The sequence below is a fragment of the Ailuropoda melanoleuca genome, chromosome 14, assembly GCF_002007445.2.
Source record: "Ailuropoda melanoleuca isolate Jingjing chromosome 14, ASM200744v2, whole genome shotgun sequence".
In the NCBI taxonomy this organism is placed as follows: domain Eukaryota; kingdom Metazoa; phylum Chordata; class Mammalia; order Carnivora; family Ursidae; genus Ailuropoda; species Ailuropoda melanoleuca.
This window is the reverse complement of record NC_048231.1, coordinates 41,790,548-41,813,618: the sequence shown is the minus strand read 5'-3', so window position 1 is coordinate 41,813,618 and position 23,071 is coordinate 41,790,548. Positions and strand designations below refer to the sequence as shown.

General features: G+C 63.3%; 3 gene segments (V, D, J or C); all 3 read left to right on the top strand.

Moving 5' to 3' along the window:
• Positions 1-380: 380 nt before the first annotated feature.
• Positions 381-22,996, top strand: LOC105235087. The segment is given in 8 exon segments: positions 381-427; positions 14,913-15,200; positions 15,501-15,590; positions 16,974-17,042; positions 17,266-17,592; positions 17,708-18,019; positions 22,278-22,426; positions 22,726-22,996. Coding segments are annotated over 7 exon segments (981 nt in total).
• Positions 817-23,071, top strand: part of LOC105235023 — a 61,018-nt gene continuing 38,763 nt past the window's right edge. The window contains exon 1 of the C gene segment in view: positions 817-961.
• On the top strand, positions 1,848-11,132 carry LOC105235086. The segment is given in 7 exon segments: positions 1,848-3,525; positions 6,795-7,112; positions 7,193-7,531; positions 7,792-8,109; positions 8,212-8,544; positions 10,693-10,808; positions 10,893-11,132. Coding segments are annotated over 6 exon segments (1,359 nt in total).

Genomic DNA, 23,071 nt, shown 5'->3' with positions numbered 1-23,071 from the left:
GGGGGGGGGGGGTTCTGCAGAGGCCCCAGCACAGGGACAGCGCACTGTGCCTATGCTTACTTCGACAGCTGGGGCCAGGGCACCCTGGTCACCGTCTCCTCAGGTGAGTGTCCCCTGCAGCTGCTCCGTGGGCATCGGGCCAGGTCCCTGGGGCCGGCCGCAGCTCCAAGCCTGGGGTCCAGCCCGGGACCCTGCAGGACAGCAGTGTCCCCACTGGCTCCTGGGCCCCATGGGGACGAGACTTGGAACTGGCAGAGCTCCTGGGGCGCAAGCACGCCGAGGGCCAGGCAGACAGGGCATAGGCGTTGGCCGGGAAGGAGAAGTGTGGGGCCGGGCTTTCTGTTGGGGGGTGCTGGGCCCCTGCATTAGTGTGGCCATGACTACTTGGATGTTTGGGGCCAGGGCACCCCGGTCACCGTGTCCTCAGGTAATTGCACCCCTGCCGGCCTCACTCGTACTCTGGGTGGTGTGTCTGGGGGCAGGAGAGCCCGAGGTCTGCTCTGCACACTCAGGCGCCAAGGTGTGGACGCTTCGGGGGCCAGGAGGTTTTGTGTCAGAGCAGAAGCAGGGCTGTGTCTCTGTGCAATGCTTTTGGTTACTGGGGCCAGGGGACCCTGGTCACCGTGTCCTCAGGTAAGACTGCCCCCTCTGTCTGGCCCCTCTGTCCCAGCCCTGGGGCAGAAGTTTCCCAAGACTCCCTGGTCTCTGCGGGGCCATCTGGGGAGCCCAGCGGGCTGCTTCTGAGGCTGTGAGGTCCTCTCCCTGTGTGGCTTCTCTGTGGGGAGCGGGGGCTGCCAGAGTGGGCTCTGTGTCCGGGGCACGCAGCCCTGAGGACTGAGGGTGTCAGCGCAGCCGGGCTGCCGGGCAGCCGTGAGGTTTTTGTACGCCCCGTAACGGGGCCCTTGGCAATGTGATAACTTTGAATACTGGGGCCAGGGGACCCTGGTCACCGTCTCCTCAGGTGAGTCCTCACAGCCCTGCTCTCCTTTCTCTCTCCGGGGTTTTTTGCTGCATTTGGGGGAGAAAATGAGGGTGTCTGGGTCTGAGATCTGGAAGGACTGGGAGCAGCCCGGGGCTCGGGAAGGGGCTGACAGCCAGCGGCTCCCTCCCCTCCTGGCTCTCAGCCACCCTTGCCTCCTGGGGCCATCCTGTCAGCCCCACCGGGTGGGGTTTGAGGTCCAAGGCCTTAGCGGGACCCAACTTCTTATCTGGGGTCCCCATACAGTTGTCACATTGTGACAACTGGTTCGACTACTGGGGCCAGGGGACCCCGGTCACCGTCTCCTCAGGTGGGTCCTCACAGCCTCCCCAGTCTGGCTGCACTTGGAGGGGGTCAGGCTGTTGGGGTTTCCGGAGGCCAGGGAGGCGGGCAGAGACAGGGGCCTTGAGGTCGCCCTGAGGACGGCTGCACTCAGGGACAAGGCAGCTCTTTGGCTGGTCCGGCCACACAGTCCAGGCCTTCTCAGGCGCCACCGCGACTGTGGCATGCCCGGTGGCATCGGGCTCTCCAGGGCCGTGGCCCTAGGGGTGGACTGGACTTCGGAGTCCTAGTTAGGGGCTGTTGGCTTGCAGTCAGGCAGCCCCGGCGGGCCACGGTCTGGCTTCCGCAGCGTCTCAGGGGCAGTGGGGGGGTGACTTGGACGATCGGCGTCTGCGTGGCCCGGAGACCGTGTGGACTCTGAGTCGGGGCAATGCCGGGCCAGGCCCCAGGGGTTTTGGTGGGGTGCGGATGGCGATTTCACCACTGTGATTATTACGGTATGGACTACTGGGGCCAGGGGACCTCAGTCACCGTGTCGTCAGGTAAGAGCGGCCCTGCCAGGGCCTTTATTTTCTGCTCCTTTCCTGGGGTTTTCTGAGCATCAATGGAGGGTCCTTGGGACATGCCCCAGGGGCAGGCTGGCCGGGAGGGGACGAGGGCCGGGTGCCTTCGGGACTTTGGAGCCTCTCGGTTTCCTGATGTCTTCCTAAAACTAGAGCAATGCCCGCATGCCCCGTGGAGTAACTGAGCCCCTGCAGAGGGGCCTGGAGGCCGGGCGAGCCACGTGTGGGCCAGGACCCCCGCGGCCACAGGGCCGAGCGGCTGTGGTCAGTGCCGCCCGGCTCTTAGAGCCCTGGTGTCGGCTGAGGAGTGTGCAGGGCTAGCTGTGTTTGCAGAGCGAGCAGGACACCACAGCTGGAGTGTGGGGTGAAAGACTGTCCTCAGAATGAGGACTCATGTTCTGTGCTGGACTGTTGACGATTCTTGGTCAGGAACGGAACCACCCGGGCGAGGAGGGACGAGGAGTCCTGCTGCCCGGATGGCGGGTCTGGGGGCCAGGGAGCTGGGGCAGTCGGCGTCTCAGGGAGAGGGGTTTGCTCGTCCTAAGTGCATGCTTCTTAAACACCGAAGGACAGGGCGTCTTTGAAGGGCTCCTGAGAAAAAGAGTTGACAAAACTGTGACTTTGCCATGTCGAGATTTTCAAGGATATTAGACCTTTTTAATTATATCAGGCAATTAACAACCCAGAATCACGTCTTTCTGGAGTCGAACAAGAAGTAGGGCCGCGGTGCTGTCGCCCCCCTGCCGGAGTGGTTTTGACGTTGATGAGTTAGGGTTATTTTTGTATTTAATTCAGCGGTTCTGCAAGGGCTGAGTAAGCTGAGGCGCGGTGAGGGGCCAGGCTGCAGGTGGCAGGAAGCAGGTCACGCGGGCTGTCTATTTTAGGGAGCCAGAAAACACACTTGGCAAATTTATAGTTTGTGGCTGGCAGAAGTGGTTTTCGGGTGGTTTCGCCCAGCCCAGCAAGGCTGAACACAGCCGCCCTGCAAAACAACACCTGTGTGATTTGCATTTCTAAAATAAGGCCAAGACGCCGCAGGAGCCCCCCGCTTCCTTCTTTAGCTGAGTTTAATTTTTCGGTCTTAGCTCACCAACATCTCAATTACGCTCATTTCCAAAATAAGATGTTTAAGAAATTAAACTGGTCTTAGGGACAGTTTACGATGCGTTCGTGTAAGGTTTGTCTAATTTGTTGTCCCTGAAAATGGTTGTTGACCTCGAAACATCCTCCGGTGCCCCCACGCACGGTTCTTGCAATCACTGCGTTCGCAGTATTTTAAGCGAGACGATTTCTCTTTGTGATGAAGAGGCACTTAGGTATTCTGATAACGTGGCCTTCCCATCCGCATGCTTGCAGACCACTTTTCAAGCATTCCTGTTGGGACAAATTTTAGGTGAAACGTGTGTCATTGTCCTGAATGAGTTCAGTGAAGCGTGTTGCTTGTTGGACTAAGAGGAAATCCAGTCAGGCCTCGAATCAGAAAGGAGCTCTGCCGGGCTTCCGCGCTGACGGAGCCCCAGTGGAGTGTCTGCCCGGCGCCCCCGGCCTGCCGTGGCTGGGGGTCCTCCGGGGCCCACCGTGGCTGGGGGCAGCAGTCGCGGCTTCCGCCACCAGGCCAACCGGCTATGCACCAGCCAGCCGATTTTAATGGATTTGGAGGAATTCTTCAAAGACCCCCACGGTGACCAGGGAGCAGAGCTGGTAAGAGAGAACTTTGTATTTGGTGTTTTGGTTTCTGCGTGCTGAGGACTCGGTCTTTAACGACTGCTCCATGAAACAAGGAAATCTATCTGTACGAGTGCCTGAGCGACCATCGTCTTGGTCCCTCACATTTAACTTTCTCTAAGGGTGTTTCAAGGACACAGATGGAAGGGCGGCCCTGTGGCTTCTTAGCTATCGATCTGAGGGCTCAGACGCTCTGGCATACACAGGGCGCCACTTACGCTATCTTCTGGTGGTAATGCAGCTTTGGAAGCAAGGTCATTACTGTGCGTTGGAAAGTTGCCTACCGCCTTGTAAAAGGGCTTATGACAAAGAGCAAGACGAGAGGTGCAAACTCAGATAAGTTACATTTCTGGGCATATTTAATGATGATTTCTATTCGGAGGGAATTTAGCTAAAGTCAGGGGCCTACTTTAGACTCAGAAGGCAGGAGTTCCGCTACAGGCAAGTGCCAGGAGGGGGAAGGACAAGAGGCGAGAGTCCTGGGCACTGCAATCTCAGCTGAGAAGAGGCACTGCAAAGACATGGCCTTTTCCTGCTGATGACAGCCAACGCTCAATCGTTGTAAAATGTCCCCATGAATTTTAGCTGGCCAGGAAGTATTTCACCCAGGGCGCTGAGATGGGAGCAATTTATAATGCTTGGGCACCAAGAGCCAGCTCAGACCGAGGCCATGACAAAATAGGGGGTCCCAGTGGAGAAATCCACAAGGACACACAAGGGTGTAAAAGGCAGGGGTTAGCACCAGAGGGAACTGACCCAGAGCCAGGCCCGTCTATACAGGATTCCTGGATAAGATGGCTTTAGCTTGAAGTCAAGCAGGTCCGGTGGTCTCAAATTTTCTAGTGAGTCTCAGGACCGGGCTCTCAGGACTGACTATACAGTACTACACTGGGCTGCCCAAAGCAGTCCTCACCTGAGCTGGACCAAACCATATTGAACTGGCACTTCTGAGCTGAACCGGGCTGAGCTGGGTTGAGCTGGACTGAGCTGGACTGAGCTGAACCGGGCTGGGTGAGCTGGGATGAGCTGGGCTGGGCTGAGCTGGACTGAGCTGGGCTGAGCTGGGCTGACCTGGGATGAGCTGAACCAGGCTGGGAGAGCTGAGCTGGGCTGAGCTGGGCTGAGCTGGGCTGAGCTGAGCTGAGCTGAATCGGGCTAGGTGAGCTGGGCTGAGCTGAGCTGGGCTGAGCTGAACCGGCTGGGTGAGCTGAGCTGAGCTGGGCTGGGCTGGGCTGAGCTGAATCGGGCTGGGTGAGCTGGGCTGAGCTGGGCTGGGCTGGGCTGGATGAGCTGAACCGGGCTGGGTGAGCTTGGCTGAGCTGGGCTGAGCTGAGCTGAGCTGGGCTGAGCTGGGCTGAGCTGGGCTGAGCTGAACCGGGCTTGGTGAGCTGAGCTGAGCTGAGCTGAGCTGGGCTGAGCTGAATCGGACTGGGTGAGCTGGGCTGGGCTGAGCTGAATCGGGCTGGGTAAGCTGGACTGAGCTGGGCTGAGCTGGGCTGAGCTGAGCTGGGCTGGGCTGAGCTGAAGCGGGCTGGGTGAGCTGGGCTGAGCTGAGCTGAGCTGGGCTGAGCTGAGCTGAGCTGGGCTGAGCTGAACCGGGCTTGGTGAGCTGAGCTGAGCTGAGCTGAGCTGGGCTGAGCTGAATCGGACTGGGTGAGCTGGGCTGGGCTGGGCTGAGCTGGGCTGAGCTGAGCTGGGCGGCTGGGCTGAGCTGGGCTGAGCTGAACCGTGCTGGGTGAGCTGAGCTGAGCTGGGCTGAGCTGAACCGTGCTGGGTGAGCTTAGCTGAGCTGGGCTGAGCTGAACCGGGCTGGGTGAGCTGGGCTGAGCTGGGCTGAGCTGGGCTGAGCTGAGCTGAACCGTTGTGGGTGAGCTGAGCTGAGCTGGGCTGGGCTGGGCTGAGCTGAACCGTGCTGGGTGAGCTGAGCTGAGCTGGGCTGAGCTGAACCGGGCTGGGTGAGCTGAGCTGGGCTGGGCTGAGCTGAACCGGGCTGGGTGAGCTGAACTGAGCTGGGCTGAGCTGGGCTGAGCTGGGCTGAGCTGAACTGGGCTGGGATGAGCTGGGCTGAGCTGGGCTGAGCTGGGCTGGGCTGAGCTGGCCTGAGCTGAACTGGGCTGAGCTGAACTGGGCTGTGCTGAACTGGGCTGTGTGAGCTGAGCTGAGCTGAGCTGAGCTGGGCTGGGCTGAGCTGGGCTGAGATGGGCTGAGCTGGGCTGAGCTGAACTGGGCTGGGTGAGCTGGGCTGAGCTGAGCTGGGCTGAGCTGGGCTGAGCTGAACTGGGCTGGGTGAGCTGGGCTGAGCTGGGCTGAGCTGAACTGGGCTGGGTGAGCTGGGCTGGGCTGAGCTGGGCTGAGCTGAACTGGGCTGGATGAGCTGAGCCGAGCTGAGCTGGGCTGAGCTGAGCTGGGCTGGGCTGAGCTGGGCTGAGGTGAACTGGGCTGGGTTGAGCTGGGCTGAGATGGGCTGAGCTGGGCTGAGCTGGGCTGGGCTGAGCTGGGCTGAGCTGAATCGGGATGGGTGAGCTGACCTGAGCTGGGCTGAATTGGACTCATTAGCCAGGGTCGCTGAGCTGGCCCAGCAGACATGGACTGGATAAGCTGACTTGGCTCAGAGGAGTTTGATGTCCTCGTGTGGGCTAGATTCATTTGCATTGGGCCATTTAGTTCCAGTTGGGCCGAGCTGGCCTTGCTGGACCGTCCTGACTAACATTGGTCTGACCTCAATGACCTGGTTGTGCTAAGGATGGGCTAAGGGGAGTCTGCATGGTCCGACTCTTCACATACACGCTGACCCCAGACACACTGGCCAGGGCTGGGGGCTGGCTGGGGGCACCTCTTCTTGCTGTCAAGCTGTGTCACAGACGGCTCATGGGGCTTGTGGCTGAGCGTAGAGGCCTGGCTCCCATGTCTCAGAGGGAAGGCAGCAGTGGCTGAGGCTGAGCCATCCTGAGCTGGGAGCCAGGGTAGCAGACTGCTCGAAGACAAGGCAAAGGCCACGTCTTCCCCCAACTTCCCACCAGTCCAGAGCCAGGCTTTTGCAGCAGGGTGGGGGCTGCTGTGCCTCCCCTTCCTGGCTGGATTCGGCCTCAGCCCAGCCACCCACTGTCGGTCCAGGCTGGTGAGGACAAGAGGCCAGCCGTTGTGGCAGTGGGGTGAGGGAGCCACAGTGCTGGCTCTGGCCCGCCTGGAGGAACATGGGAAGAAGAGCCCTTCTCACTCATCCCTTGTCCCTCTCTGGTTCTCAGAGAACCCGTCCCCTCCAAACCTCTTCCCCCTCATCACCTGTGAGAGCTTCCAGTCCGATGAGACCCTGGTGGCCATGGGCTGCCTGGCCCGGGACTTCCTGCCCAGCTCCATCACCTTCTCCTGGAACTACCAGAACACCAGTGAGGTCGGCAACCGGGACATCAAGAACTTCCCTTCGGTTCTGAGAGAGGGCAAGTATGTGGCTACCTCTCAGGTGTTCCTGCCCTCCGTGGACGTCCTCCAAGGCTCCGATGAGTATCTCACGTGCAAGGTCAAGCACTCCAATGGTGACAAGTCAGTGAAAGTGCCCATCTTAGGTGAGAGCCGGGCCCTCCTACCCGTGGCCAGGTGGGCAGGGTGGGGCCAGGTGGGCTGACGCCTTGCCCCTTCCCTGCAGTGCCTGCAGAGCTGCCCCCCAACGTGACTGTCTTCATTCCACCCCGCGACGCCTTCTCTGGCAACGGCCAGCGCACGTCCCAGCTCATCTGCCAGGCCAAGGGTTTCAGCCCCCAGCAGATCTCCGTGTCCTGGCTTCGTGATGGAAAGCGGATCGAGTCTGGCATCGACACTGGCAGGGTGGAGGCCGACGACAAGGTGTCCGGGGTTGTGACCTATAAGGTCCTCAGCATGCTGACCATCACCGAGAGCGCCTGGCTCAGCCAGAGTGTGTTCACCTGCCAAGTGGAGCACAACGGGGTGGTCTCCGAGAAGAACGTGTCCTCCATGTGCACCCCCAGTGAGTGGTCTGGCCCCTCAGGCAGCCCCTCATGGCATCCCTCACATGCACAGCTGTCCACTCAGGCCCACCGCTCCCTGAGCCTTGGCTTCTTGCAGCGGCCAAGGGCAGGGAGGTGGGGGCCCAGCATTCCCCTCCAGCGGGGCCTTGGGGCTCAGGAAGGTTCTCTGTGAAGTCAGTTTATGTTCTTTGGGGAAAATCTCCACCTTTGCCTGCTTCGCATCCAGCCAGTCACTGACATAAATCCTCTCTTGATCTAGATTCACCTGTCAGCATCAGCATCTTCACCATCCCCCCCTCCTTTGCCAGCATCTTCCTCACCAAGTCGGCCAAGCTGTCCTGCCTGGTCACAGACCTGGCCACCTATGACAGCCTGACCATCTCCTGGACCCGCCAGAATGGCGAGCCTCTGAAAACCCACACCAACATCTCCGAGAGCCACCCCAACATCACCTTCAGTGCCATGGGGGAGGCCACTGTCTGTGTGGAGGACTGGGAGTCGGGGGAGCAGTTCACCTGCATGGTGACCCACACAGATCTGCCCTCACCGCTGAAGAAGACCATCTCCAGGCCCAAGGGTAGGGACCGGCTCCTCCACGGCCCAGGCCTCTCCCACGGCCGCTGGAAGTCTCTCCCCACCGGGCCCCAGCCTGAGCTCACCACTGTCTTTCCTCCCACAGAGGTGGCCAAGCACATGCCATCTGTGTACGTCCTGCCGCCGAGCCGGGAGCAGCTGAGCTTGCGGGAGTCGGCCTCGGTCACCTGCCTGGTGAAGGGCTTCTCACCCCCAGACGTGTTCGTGCAGTGGCTGCAGAAGGGGCAGCCCATGTCCCCCGACAGCTACGTGACCAGCGCCCCAACACCCGAGCCCCAAGCCCCTGGCCTCTACTTTGTCCACAGCACCCTGACCGTGAGCGAGGAGGACTGGAGTGCCGGGGAGACCTACACCTGTGTTGTAGGCCACGAGGCCCTGCCCCACATGGTGACCGAGAGGAGTGTGGACAAGTCCACCGGTAAACCCACCCTGTACAACGTGTCCCTGGTCTTGTCTGACACGGCCAGCACCTGCTACTGACCACGGGGCCGCCCCCTCCGGTGGATCCCACAACCCCTGGCTGATCGCTGTGTGTGCTTGTGTGCAAACTAACCTTGTCAATGGGGTGGCATGTGGCATTTATCAAAATTAGAAATAAAAACATCCATTCAAATGACGTTCGTCCTGAGTAAGCCATGCTCTCGCCTGCCGGGGCCATGGCTGTGCTGTCCCCACCCCCAGACCACCGTCCCTGCCCCCACCCAGCCTCTGGACGTCCCTGTACTCCTTGCAGACCAAGTCCATGCTCACCACCCCTGTAATTCCTCCCACAGCCACATGACTGTGCAAGACATACTCACACGTGTGCGCACACAGGCACGAATGCACATCCATGCACACACGTGATGTAGACACAGATGCACCTGCATGTAGACACACACACAGAGTTACATGCATATGGACACACACATGCACGGACACGCATGTGTGCATGCACACACACGAACACATACAGACACATGCACACGTGTACACACATGCACACAGTCACAGACACACGGGCAGACACACGTGCATGCACACCCACACACACGGACACATACAGAAACATGCACACGTGTACACACATGCACACAGTCACAGACACACGGGCAGACACAGGTGCATGCACACCCACACACACGGACACATACAGACACATGCACACGTGTATACACATGCACAGTCACAGACACACACGCAGACACACGTGCATGCACACGCACACACACGGACACATACAGACACATGCACACGTGTACACACATGCACACACAGTCACAGACAGACACATACACACACGTACACACACGCAGGTGCCAGCCCTCATACACTGTGGTCCCTCTGGCAGGAACTGCTGCCCTGTCCGGCCGTGTCACTTTCTGCAGGGCTTCGTGCCCAAGCTCTGCTTGTCCCTCTGTCTGAGCTTGGAGGTCTGAACTCTGACCTTGGCCACCACTCCCGGGTCTGGGGCCAAGGAAAACCCCTGCCCGTGCCCAGGCTCTTGAAGGCAGCAGAACCCCAGCGCCCATAGTTGAACAGGGCCCGGCCTGTCCTGACACGCAGGCGTGCCTGGACATCGGCCCCAGAGGCAGGGAGGCTCTTACTTGCAGGGGTAGGCTGCAGAGCTCCTGATCTGAGTGGAGAGCCCCTGCGATCACCTGGCCCTGGAAATGGTGGGAAACGAGGCCCCCAGGAGCAGGAGTGAGGGAGTACAGAGCCCGGTGGGCAGAGAGGGGCAGGGGCTTGAATGGGATCTCCTCTGCCAACAGCCACAGGCAGCATAGCCCCCTCCGGGCTGCCTCCGAGAACCTCTCTGCACACCAGGCCCTTAGGAGCCTGAGCTCAACATGCCCCAAAGGGCCCAGTTATGCAGAGGCTGCTGACCCCACTGAATGTCTTCAGCCTGTCCACCCCAGTGTCACCTTCCTTGGAGCCTCAGGGTTCTATCTGACCCTTTGGCCCCAGAGGACTGGCAGGCAGACAGCCAGCTAGGGCCCCACATGGGCTCTCACGTGTGCCATGCACTCCGAGACGGAGAGGCAAGGAGGGCCCCCTTGGCCCAGACACGTGCCAGCCCCCCACTGCCATCTTCGCTGGCCTCAGTGGCCAGGGGCACACCCACCCCCAGACCACAGCTGGCAGAAGGCCCTGCTCCCTGCCTCTCTCCCGGGCGGCCCTGGCTGTATGGCCCCTGCCACCAAGAGCGCTCGGGACACCGTGAGCCGCTCCAGCCCGGCCATACCCCTGTGTCTGTGTCGCTCTGCCACCCCACAGCAACTCCACGAGGTGCTCTGGGTCACCCCCTGCTCTGCTTTGGCCATGTCCTGCCTCGCCCTGACCCGCTGCCTCAGGCTGCCAAGGCCCAGCTAACGCTTGGCTCAGACCCTTCCCGACTGAGCCCAGGGCCCTCGACCCACACCGCAGGTGCTGCGGAGGCCGTGGGGCTGGGGAGCCACACGCACCCTCTCCCACTGCCCCCGCCCGCCTGGCCCTCCTGGGGCAGCACAGCCGAGACCTGAGGGCGGGCCTGGGGCTGGGTCTTGCTGGAGCGTGGCCTGACCCCTCTGTGCTGTGTTCCCTGCAGAGGGGGAGGTGGGTGCCGAGGAGGAAGGCTTCGAGAACCTGAACACCATGGCGTCCACCTTCATCGTCCTCTTCCTCCTCAGCGTCTTCTATAGCACCACAGTCACGCTGTTCAAGGTAGCGGCAGGGCTGCTGTGGGAGGGGGAGGCGCATGTAGCGCCGGGCAGCGGGAAAGGAGCTCACACGATATGTCGTCTGCAGGTGAAATGACCGGCCCACGAAGTACATCAGAGGCCCGGGACCTGGAGCCCAGGGGGCAGCTCGTGGAGCCCGTCCACTTGTCCTTGGACTTTTCCCATGTCACCCCCTCCCCCCTTCCAGCTCGAAGACTCAGCCGAGTGCCGGGCCGCGTGTGGAGCCCACAGGCCCAAGTCCACTCCGAGCATTGCTTTGCAACGGACACGCGTGTCGCCTTCAAATAAACGTGTATATTTGATCTTACGAAATGCTCCCTGTGCAGGTTTTTGTCCCAAAGTGCACTCCTCGTGTGCTGTGTGTGTGTCGAGGGCCCGTGGGAAAGGGAGGTCCGTCTGCACACAGGCCTGCCAGGGGACACTCTGGGGAAGGGGGCCCTGCGGTGGGTCCCAGGGTCTCGGGCACGTCCCATCTGCTGAAGGACGACGGCCGAGTGGGATGCAGGCCCAGGCCTGATCCCCCACACATGGCAGGAACCAGGAGCCAGGCTTGGGGGGGGGTTTGTGTGCGACCCGCGGGGCCTCCGCCGATGGGTCCCCGCACCATGCGTGGCCCCCGTCTCCATCCCCAGCCCACCTGGCTGCCCCACAGGCTTGTCCCACCCTTTGCGGTGTCGGGGGTTGGACTGAAGAGCGGCAGGAGCACAGGGCGCGCACCCTACCATCGGACTGCCCCTGATGGGTGTGTGGATGGGAGCAGCAGTTTCTGCTGAACCGGTGAGGAGAGTACCTGCCAGGGAGAGGCGCGGGGGCACGGCACTGCACGCCCACGTCTCTGCGCTTGAAGGGCAGGCGGTGCCAGGCCCAGGACCTCGGAGGAGGTGGAGCGCAGCCAAGGGCCTGTGGGACCGTGTCGGGGGCTTGCTGGCCTCCATGTAGATGGCCAGGGTGGCCCACGGGCTGTGGAGCCATGGCAGCGAGGGTCTAGGAGGGGCAGGTGGGGAAGAAGCAGAGAGGGGAGGTGCAGATCCACGCACCTGAGGGGTCGGGGAGGCAGCGGCGAGCATGGCTGTGAGCCGGCCGCTTGAGGGTCCCAGGACATCTGCGCCCCGAGGATGCTCCAGGTGGGCACTTCGCGGCTCCAGCTTCATCTTGGTTATGTGGACCCCACCCCGGCCCAGCACCATGGCTGAGGGGGGCCCCACGTGGGGATGCCCCTGCACTGCGTTTGTGTGCCAGGACCCCTGACGAGGGGGGTACATAACAGAAACTAAGTCCTCTGGAAGTCAGGTGTCAGATGGGGGTGTCGGCAGGGCCGGCCCCCCCTCCAGGCCCAGGAGGGAGCATGTGCTGCAGGCGGGGCTGCCACCATCTTCGGCGTTCCTTGGCTTGTAGCTGCATCTCTGCGCTGTCTGCCTTCCCGCACACATGGTGTCGTCCCCGTGTGTGCGCGTGTCCAGATCCCCTTCGACAAGGGTGTCAGTCGTGTGGGATTAGGGTCTCAGCCTCCATGACCCTGTTCCCAAACAAGGTCCCGTTCTGCAGTGCTGGGGCGACAGGATGTGAGTACGTACACCGGGGCTCACAATTCAAGCCGTCGCAGTCCACCCTCTGGCCCCCGACGTTCACGTCCTGCTCCCATGCCAGACTCCTAAAGTCACCCCATGTTCAAGATCTCACCCAAATATCAGCTGAGTCCGCGAGAGGGGGGACAGTTGTGCGACCCACCGCGGGGCACAGGTCTGTCCGCCTCCAGACCTCCAGACACGGAGCCGGGGCAGGTGCGGGGTGGACCGTGTGGGCCAGCAGGGAGCGATCCGAAGGAGGACAGGCCAGGTCCAGCAGGGCTCCCCATCCGATGATAAGGCTCCGGAAGAATCCGCTTCAGCTCAACGCTCTGTCTGCAGAGCCAGGTGCGGCAGGCCCACCCTCCAAGCCCCACCGCGGGGCAGCGGCACCCCAAGGCCTGGGTCCTCTGCGCCCTCCGCGTCCACGACACTGTCCTCAACACCAGCCTTCCTCCATGTCCCTCAGGCAGGCACCTCTGTGCTCCCGTAGAACTCCCAGAAACCCTGTCGGCCTCCCCTACAGTCCATGGGCAAGACGGCCCTATGCAGACCTTCCCTGGGGAACCACATGGCTGCTGCCGGCTCCTCCCAGACGCTTGATGGGACCATATGCGCGATCCCCTGGTGGGAGGAGGACCAGCCAGACCCCGGCCCCGCATTCAGGGCAGCAGAGACCTTCCCAAAGCGTCTAGTTCTGGCTCCCATGTGCTGCCTCCTCCCCTATTCCCTGGGAGCAGCGAGAGGAGGCCGGGCCCTCTGCACTGTGCGTGGACAGCTCCTCAGCCAAGTGCCCGCGTCCGGCCCTTGCAGGCCTGCTCCGCACCAAGCACAGCGGCACCGTCTCCGTGGCGCTGTCTCCCGGCGCCATCTCCCTGGCACTGTCTCCGTGGCACTGTCTCCGTGGTGCCGTCTCTGTGGCACTGTCTCCCTGGCACTGTCTCCGTGGCACCGTCTCCATGATGCCGTCTCCGTGGCACTTCTCCATGGCACCGTCTCCGTGGCATCGTCTCCGTGGCATCGTCTCTGTGGCGGCACCCGAGCTCTCCCAGATGAGAGACGCTGTCTGCCCAGCTCTCCCTCCATTCTGAGTCCTCACGAGGGTCACCTTTCACGTCCACACTTCTGCCAACAGTCTTCAGGACAGTCTGCCTTTTCCGGACATGTCCCTCGAGGCGCCACTTCTGCCGGCCAGCCGGCTCCAAGGCCACATCCGTATTTCTAGCTGCTGGTTGCGGCAAACTCCACTTCTGGTTCCAAAACCTGCTTTTGTTTCTTGCGGGCAGCTGGAACAACAGACATTACTTGTCTCCGTTCTGGGGGCCGGGAACCCAAAATCAGGCTATGGGGGGCAGGCTCCCTGGGTCCCGCACCTCCACACACCGGTGGCTGCTGGTTTCGGGGACCCGCGCCTCCCTGGCTTGTCGCCTATCCCTCCAACCCCCCTCATCCGCCCATGGTGCATGTGCTGTGCGTCCCCTTTCGTAAGGAACAGGCACGGGGGTTTGGAGCCCGCCCTCCGGCAGTATGACCTCTCTGAATCATTAATTCACCCACTAGGACCTTATCTCCAAATGAGGTCATGTTCTGCGGAGCAGGGGTTAGGACACAATTGGGCCCGCAACCCACCCGTGCCCGGCGTCTGCCCCACGGCATGGTGTGGGGGTTCTGGCAGGGCACGAGGGAATGCTGGGGATGCTATGTGGGGGCCCCTGGGACGTGGGTGGGAGATAGTCCTGTTGGGAAACCCCAGGAAAAGGCAGGGGCAGGCTGGCCGGGTGCTTGGGAGAGCAGAGAGGTGGGTCCTGCCCCAGGGACCCATGGAGTGGGCGGCTGGAGAATGGGCATGTCTGGTCCTCTCTGAGCAAAGGCAGCATGGTGTCTGGGGGGCTCGGCATGGGACAGGGGCCACAGACTATGGTGGCAGAGCTGTCAGGGACACAGGCAGGGACCCCCGCTCACTCGGCCACTCTTGGCCAGCCAGGTCCCCAGGAAGAAGACAAGGGGACTGCAGCCAGCCCACTAGGGAGCCTCATTCAGGGACCTGCCACCCCTGGGCCCAGTGTCCATGAGTGACAGCCCATGGGCCCAGAGCACTGCTGGGTGACCTGCGCCCCACCCCAGGGCATGGTCGAAGGCCTCCTGTGAAGACAAAGCACTCATGGGCCTGGACCCCAAGTAGCAGAGACCTTGGGGCCAGGCACTGGGGAGGGCAGCGTCTGATCCAGCCCACTCCTCAGGGAAACACACGGAAGTCCAGCCACGAGGCCCCTCTGCAGGCATAGGGGTCCCAGGCCTCCTGCAGGTTGGCCGAGGGCCAGCATTTGGAGGTCTGGTGGGGGGACACATGGCCCCGGGCCCATCACCAAGGTGCACCCTGAGCTGGGGTCTAGGCAACACGGGCTCTACAGTGGGGGAAGCACCCGTTACTGGAGGAGGAACCACGGGCCACACCTGAGCCCCTCCCCCACCACCCTGAACCTCCGGGGCCCCCAGCCTCACAACCGCTGTCTGTCTTCCAGGCTCCATAACGCTGGATCTATTCCCCTTGGTCTCGAGATGTGAAGCCCCACAGGAAGACAACCACGTAGTCCTGGCCTGCTTGGCAAAGGGACCCTCCCTGAAGTCCGTGCAGATCACCTTGAAGTTGGAGGGGCAGGACCAGATCCAAGAGACAGAAGTGATCGTCCTGGACAGAAGACACACTCAGCTGTCCTTACTGGTCACCCCCCAGGAGCCAGGCCCGTACTACTGCAACGCCATCAGCTGGAGCCCCAGCCACCACATGGAGAAGCCCATCCAGTGGCCAGGTGGGCAGCCCCCGGACCCCCGAGGATGGCCTGCAGGGTCTCCTGCACCTGCCACCAAGAGGACGAGGACAAGGCCGGCAGCCGGGCCCCTCGAGTCCTGTCCCCACATACCCTGTGCTCAGCGTGCAAGAGAGTCTGTGGCAGAGCGCAAGGCCTCCCATGGCCCTGTCCCCGCCTCTGCACCCCGCAGCCCACTCGATCCTCCCTCCTGCCGTCCCCAGGTCCTCCTGGCCACCGAGCAGCCTCCCCTGGGTGCACACACCGTCTGACCCTCCCCTGCCACTCTCCCTCCGATTTCAGAGTCCCGGAAAGTGAAGACCTCCCTGTCGACTCACAGGCCATCCCTGTCAGAGGAGCCCAGCAACACCCCCAGCACTGCCAGGGTCCCAGGTGAGGAGCCCCCACCCCAGCGTGCCCCCTCCTGCCTTCCCATCCCTTAGGCTGACTCCCTCAGGCAGCCCTCTGTGAATTCTCTGACTCAGGACGGGCAGGCACTGAGGCGGGGTCTACGGAGCCCTGACCACACAGCAGGCCCTGTAATGGGCACAAGCAGATGCCCCCTCAGGCCCCTGTTGAACAAGAGACCCCCTCCCAGACACCCTGCAGAGAGCACAGCGGACAGGGGCGGGGCCACAGACCGGCACCGGGTCTCACCTGCCCAGTGGACAGGGTTCAGACATGAGCCTGTCCCGGAGCCTCGTGTGAGGACATGTGGCTGACGTGGCCAGCAGGACGGGACTTGGCCCCGTGACCCTCACAGAGCTGTAGCACGCCACCCTAAAGCTCAGGAGCCGTGACAGTGGACCCAGGGGTCCCTGCAGCAGGAGCCCCTCTCAGTGAGCCGCCCCTCCGCCCGGCTACCTCTCCGAGGGTCACACGGGGTCACAGCTGCCCTGCCTGGCCCTCGGGAAGGGTCCAGGGCTCACTCCTCCAAGTGGGGCAGCAAGCTGTGTTTGCAAAGAAGGGAAGCCCCAGCACCAGCCCTCTGGGGCATCGGTGTGGCCCACACGAGGGGCAGAAACTGTGGTCTGCTGTGGCACCTCTGTGGGCCCTCCACAGCCCGCCCCACCCGTGACGACCCCATCTCTGAATACTGCCATTTCCCCCGCTCAGTACAGCCCGGTCAGACCCAAAGGGATGGGACATCAAGGAGAGGTCAGTCCTCCAGGCAGGGATGCACAATGCCACCCTGACCTGGGGCAGGGGTACGTGCTGGACCCTGTCCATGGGGAGCTCGGCTGACGGGGACCCCGGCCCTGGCAGAGCTCCGGGGACACGCTGCAGGCAGGCGGGCAGGCCTCCAGGGGAAGATGACCTCCGTGGGGCAGACAGCTGTGCTGGTCCCTTGAGCCCAGCCCTCCCAACAGGCCAGCACTCTCCACCTGGGAAGGCCGCACGCCCTGCAGCCCAGAGCCCGTTTCCTACAAGCTGGGGATGGTCTTTGCAGTTTCAGTGGGATGGGGGATGGGGGAGGGTGGAGAGACAGGGGCTCCATGTGACTGCAAAACCTAAATATTTACCATCTGACCCTTTACAGAACAAACTTTCAGGCCCTTAGTCAGTCCCAAACCTAAGGCCTGATAACTTACTGGCCATTCTCGCTCTAACTGTAGGGGTGAGTGTGGCATGATGACCACTCAGGAGCCCTGAGGAAGGGCCAGCAGCAGGTGCGGGTAGGTCTCCGGACCCCAGAGAGCAGGAAGGCTGAGGGGCCCAGGGAAACCACGGCCCCGACTACGAGTCCCGCTGGTCTCACGCCCTCTTCCCCCGCAGTGCCCTCCACCAGCCACACCCAGACACAAGCCGCGGAGCCAGGAAGCCCAGGGGATGCCAAGCACAGAGGCCAGTTCCTTGGGGCACAGAGCGGGGGAAGAAGGGGAAGAACGGCCTGGGGGGACCCTGGGGAAATCCCGGCCTGTAACCGAGCCCCCAGCCCAGCAGTGGGAGGCCAGGAAGCAACAAAGGGGGGGTCTGCACTGGGGAGCCAGCGGGTGCCTGGCACTGCCCCCAGGCACCGAGGTCCCCCGCTGACCGCTGACCCAGGGCGCTCCCCCCGCCCCCGCAGACTGCTGGAACTACACCCACCCTCCCAGCCTCTACGTGTTGCGCCCTCCCCTGCAGGGGCCATGGTTCCTGGGAGAGGCCTCCTTCACCTGCCTGGCCCTGGGGGATGACCTGCAGGAGGCCCGCCTGTCCTGGGAGGTGGCCGGGGCACCCCCCAGTGGGGCCGTGGAGGAGGGGTCGCTGGAGGAGCACGTCAACGGCTCCCAGAGCCTGAGCAGCCGCCTGGCCTTGCCCGTGTCACTGTGGGCCTCTGGGGCCAGCATCACCTGCACGCTGAGCCACCCCAGCAGGCCCCTCCAGCTGGTGTCCGCAGCGCCCAGAGAGTACGGTGAGCCACTCCCAGGCCCAGGGGACAGGGAGGCTGCCCGCCCCCGCACACGCACCCCCACCTAGCTTCGCCCAGGCCTTGGGTGGCCCCAGCATGACCGGGCTTGTCCCCGCAGCTGCCACGGCGCCCAGCAGCCTCGCCGTCCACGTCCTGACCATGCCCCCCGCGGCCTCCTGGCTCCTGTGTGAGGTGTCTGGCTTCTCGCCCCCCGACATCCTCCTCACCTGGCTCAGGGGCCACGCGGAGGTGGACGCCACAGGGTTTGCCACTGCATCGCCCGTGGCCCAGCCTGGGAACACCACGTTCCAGACCTGGAGTGTCCTGCGTGTCCTCGCGGCCCAGGGCCCTCTCCCGGCCACCTATACGTGCGTGGTCAGGCACGACGCCTCCCGGAAGGTGCTCAACACCAGCTGGAGCCTGGACACGGGTGAGTCGCACACGGATGCGAGGGCGTCCCCCCGGCCTCCGCGAGCACAGGCTGGGGGGAGGGGCAGCCCCCAGGAGCCGAATGGCCCCAGGGCTGTGCCACCGGCCTGCTCGGCGTGTGCTGGGCGTCTGCAGTGGGCTGTGGACGCCATGACACCGGCCCCCCGAATCTTGTCCACCGCATGCTGGACTAGGAGGGCTGGGAGGTGCTGTCTCCCCGGCCAGGCCCCAAAGAGCAACCATCTCCCCCCAAGACATGCCGCACTGCTGGGCGCGGAACGGGCCTCCCCTGGGGACCCTACCCTCCAGGGATGTGTGACCCTCCCCAAGCCCCAGGAGGCCCGGTGGTCGGGGAGAGCAGTCAGCACCTCGGAGCCAGGCACACCCAGAAGGGGAGCTGTTCCCAGTGCCGGGGATCTGACCAGCACATGCCCACAACAGCCACTGACTGCAGGCAGCCTAGGGGGCAGCAGGTGGGCCCTCCAGGGTGGGGGCTCATGGTGGAGGGTTAGGGCTAACTCTCCCCTTTGAGGCCGTTGTTAGAGCCCCTTGCCAGCCCATAGGGGAGCAGCACCCTGACTAGAGCCCCCTCCCGGCCCAGCAAGGCCCTGGTGGGACAGTGCTGGACACCTTAGGCCGAGTAGGCAGCAGGACACCTCCCTCCTCCTGCTTATGGAGAGGCAGCAGGTGGTCCGGGCGCCAGGCTGCCCTCGGGAGCTGGGGGAAGATGACCAGTGGAGGCCATGGCAGCAATGTGGGGGCCATGCAGGAAGGCTGGTCGGGCTCCTTGGCTCGGACACCCCGCCAACAGCCCAGATCCTGCCATGAGCATCCGTCCACAGTAAGGCAGATACCCAAACGGCACTGACCCCACCGCCTCCTCCCGCCAGCTCAGCAGTGGGGGCATCCCGGTGGGCAGCAGCCTGAAGGGGTCCCCCAGCCCGCCTGCCTCTGCCCCAGCATGCCTCCCCCGAAGTTCGGCCCGGGGCCAGCCCTGTCTGCCCACCTAGGCTGGGACCCCTTGTCCTCAGCCCATCTTCCTGGCATTGCACCCTTTCCCTCTGGATGCCACCTGCCCTGGGCCACCTGTCACGGCTCATGGCCCTCGGGTATGTTCTCCAGCCCCCACATCGGCCTCCTGGCCCTGCTTCTCCTCCCTCCCCTGGGCTCCCTGAGGGCCAGGTCCACACTGACACTCCTCCTGGCTCCACTCCCCTACACCCAGCTGCCCCGAGGCACAGACCCAGGCTCTCCAAGGTCTGATGTCACAGGTGAGACCAGACCAGCCCTGTGAACAGACCCAGTTGAGGGTGGAAACTGATCTTCCATCATGCACAGAGCCCCGGCTGTGGGCTCCAGGTGTGGGTGCACGTGCGCACCTGGGTCACCTGAGCACACACACGTGCCCAGCATGGGAGAGGCCAGACAGCCCAGCGGGCAGGGCTCAGCTCGAATGAGGTGGCCCGGCTCTTGTGCTCCCTTCCCCTGGGCCGTGGCTTCTATGCCTGTGGTTGCTGTGGGTCCTCGGCCAGGCCTCTCCCAGTTTCCGCACACGGCCAATCCTCCCCCGGGCCCAGCACTGCCCTCACCCTGTGCCTGCAGCTGTGCGTCCCTCCCCGACCATGGACTTGGAGCCTCCAGGGCCCAAACACACCAATCTTCCTGTAGGGGCAGAAGTACACCCACTTGCCAGGATCACACACTCAGAGGGTGCAGGGGGCCTGGCCTGACCCCCAGGGTCCCCTGGGAGCAGATGGGGAGAGAGCCCTCCTCCGGGCAGGTCAAGCCCTCACCAGCCCACTAAGGGCTGGGCCTTGCAGACGGGCCTGCTCAGGGAGGCAGCTGGGGCCCTGCCCGTATCTCCCGGACCCCTCCTCCAGCCAGGAGGGCAACCTCAACCCCGTGGAATGAGCCCATGCTCCGCGCTCAGCGAGGCCTCAGCCCCTTCCTCTCTGCGGCCCGGCACCCTCCTTCCTCGTACTGCAGCTGTGCTCTGCTTCTTCTGGGGTCCTGCTTGCTCTCCTCGCAGGACCCCCGGGCTCCTCCGTCCTGCACCCACAGGCCTGTCCTGCCTCTCAGCCTAGCACAGCTCCCCTGTTCCTAAGCAGGGTGGTGCCGTGGCACACTCGGCACAGGCCCGGCAAGTGGGCAGCCACGATGCTGGGGACACTTGTGTTCCGCGTTGTCGCTGGAAAATAACACGTCCCCCTCCTCCTGACCTGGTCCTGCTCCCCAACTCACGTGAGGCTGCAGGCTCCCAGGTCCCACAGACAGAAGCCAGGGGCTCTCCGGCACCCAGACACCTCCAGCCCTTCTGCTTCTCTGCCAGCCCCTCCCCGGGCCCTCCGCACCTAATCACAGTGCCCGCTTGCTGGCCTCCTGCTGCGAGGCTTCCCCACAGCCCAGCCTCGCTCCACAGCAGAGGGAATTCTGAGCCTGCCGTCAGGATGCTGGAGATGAGGAAGGACAGCCAGGCTGCAGGGACAGACGGACAACACCACGTACACCCTACAAACGTGGTTACTTAGTTAAAGCCACTAAAGATGGGGACACACAGAGGTCCAGCTGACCTGGCTCCTAGAAAGAGAACATTGTCAGCCACCTTACCCCACTCGCACACGGGGGACAGAGGGACGTGAGCTCTACCCTGCGCATGGGGGGACAGAGGGACGCGAGCCCCACCCTGGGCACGGGGGACAGAGGGACGCGAGCTCTACCCTGCGCACGGGGGACAGAGGTGTGGGCATCCAGGGAGGATAGAGGCATGAGGGAATCGGTCAAGGCTTTAGCATCCGCACGTGCTGACATGAGCAGTTGGTGGAGGGATGAACCCAGTGCATCTTCTCTGCCACTGACTGCCCCACACAGGACCTTTGCTCCATGTCCACAGCAGGGGGCCAAGCTGGGTCAGATCTCCCATCCTGCATGGTGTTTACCAGAAAGCCCCCGTGGAGGGAGCGTCCTGACCCCACCCCAGATACGAGTGGAAGCCACTTCCTGCCAGCATGGCTGGCTCGAGTCCTGGTTAGACAGGCCCCATCTCGGGCTTCTCCAGGCTGTGCGCCACGGACTGCCCGCTGGTCTGTGCTGCCACGCGGAGTGGAGGCTGCCAAGGAGGCATGTCCCCCACCCTCCCCTGTCCTCTGCGAAGCCCTCTCTGCTGCAGGGCTCGGCTGCTGCTCCCGTGGGGGACCGGAACGCCTGGCCTTCCCTGGACGGCACTCTGTCCACGGGCGACCATTGTCACGTTTGGCTGAGCCCCAGCTGTTCCCCACCACCTTCCACCTGCCTGGAACAGGCTTTCCCAAATTATCTGGAGCGAGGACAGTTGCCTTCCTGAACATGTCGTGTCCACCACGGACCGATACCTTCTAGAGTACAGTCGGGCGTAGTTACTAGAAAAATGAAATGAACGGAACGCAGACGTGCCCGTCTTGTTACTAAAGTCCACAGACTGCTCCAGTTGGCAAGGCCACGCGGTGTCCACTCTTGCTTCCTGTGCCCATGACACGGGACGCGGGTCCTGGGCCACACCGCCCCAGACCCAGCGTCAGCAGCCCCTGTCAAGCACAGAGTGGAGCCTCAGAAAATGCGTGTAGGGGAACAGCCAGGAGCGTGTCCGCTGGTGATGGTTCCATCAGGACTTCCTGCCAGGGGAGGGAGTGTGCCGGCTGGACCCATCCCAAGGCCCCCGTGCAGTGGATGCTTGGACGTGCTAGGCCCTTGCTTCAAGACCCTGGGGAGCTCCCTGTTGCTCTGAAGGACCCCAAGCAGCCGGGCTCCCCTGCCCGAGCTCCCCACTCCAGCCACACGGGGCCCCTCTGCCCTCCTGGCGTCAGGCTGCGTCCCAGAGCACGGCGTTCCTTCCGCGTAGAGTGCTGTCCCCGGTCCGTCTGGCCCCGCTCGGTCCGTCTGGCCCCGCTCGTCACAGCAGCCGCTCCTGACGGGGGTTTCCACTGCGGCCTGGCGGGGTCCCCGTGTGTCCACACCTGCTGGGCGCCACCCACCTCCCATGCACACTCGTCATGGGGATGTGCTGACTTATGTGGCAGCCTGCTGGGTGGCAGTCCGTCCGCGCCGCTGGGCCTCCTGGCTCCACGGAGCCCCTGGTGTCGGGGGGAGGGGTGGCAGGGAGAAAGTTCACAGATACGCGTCAGGTGGGCGCTACGTCAGGAGAGGGGCGCCCAGAGCCGCCGCCTGTCCCTGGGCAGCCCGCCGCGGGCAGGCTGAACCTTCTCACAGGGGCCCTTGCTCCCCAGGCCTGGCCATGGCCCCCCCAGGCCCCCAGAGCCACGATGAGAGCGGCGGGGACTCCATGGACCTGGAGGACGCCAGCAGACTGTGGCCCACGTTCGCAGCCCTCTTCCTCCTCACTCTGCTCTACAGCGGCTTTGTCACCTTCCTCAAGGTAAGGCAGCCGGCACCCCTGTGTGCAAGGCTGGGGGACACTCTGGGCTTGGCCCAGGGAGCCCATGGGCAGCAGGGGGTGTATACGGTTATCAGGGGCCACGGCACAGGCCCGGGCCTTTCAGCCCTGAGACAGCAGAGACCCCCCCCCACCGGCCTCCGCCCTCCTCCTGTGGAAACAGATGCTGGGCGCCTGCTCACATCTGACTCTACTGGCAGGACTCGGGGGCCTGGGGCCTGGCCCCTGGGGACCCTGCCCCTCACACCTGCCCCCTTCCTGACCCCGGGCTCCTACTGCAGGTGAAGTGACCCCAGGAGAGTAGAGGCCTGGCATCTGCAGAGAAGGGAGGCCCGGCCTCCATGCTGTCGCCAAGGGCAGAGGGGCCCACCCTGGACTCCAGCCCCATCTCTGCCCACCCCCGGCCCACCTCTGTCCACCTCTGTCCAGAGCTCAGCCACCAGACCCAGAGAGGAGGGTGTCACTCCCTGCACGTCCCCAAGCCAGCAGTCCTCACTGCAGCCCCTTTCCTTTTCACCTGTCAGCCGGCCCCATAAACAACCTTGCTCATTCCACCTGCCTCCTGTCTCCCTGTCTCAGTCATCTGGGTCTGCCTTGGGTCAGAGGACCCAGGGGGCTGCAGGCAAG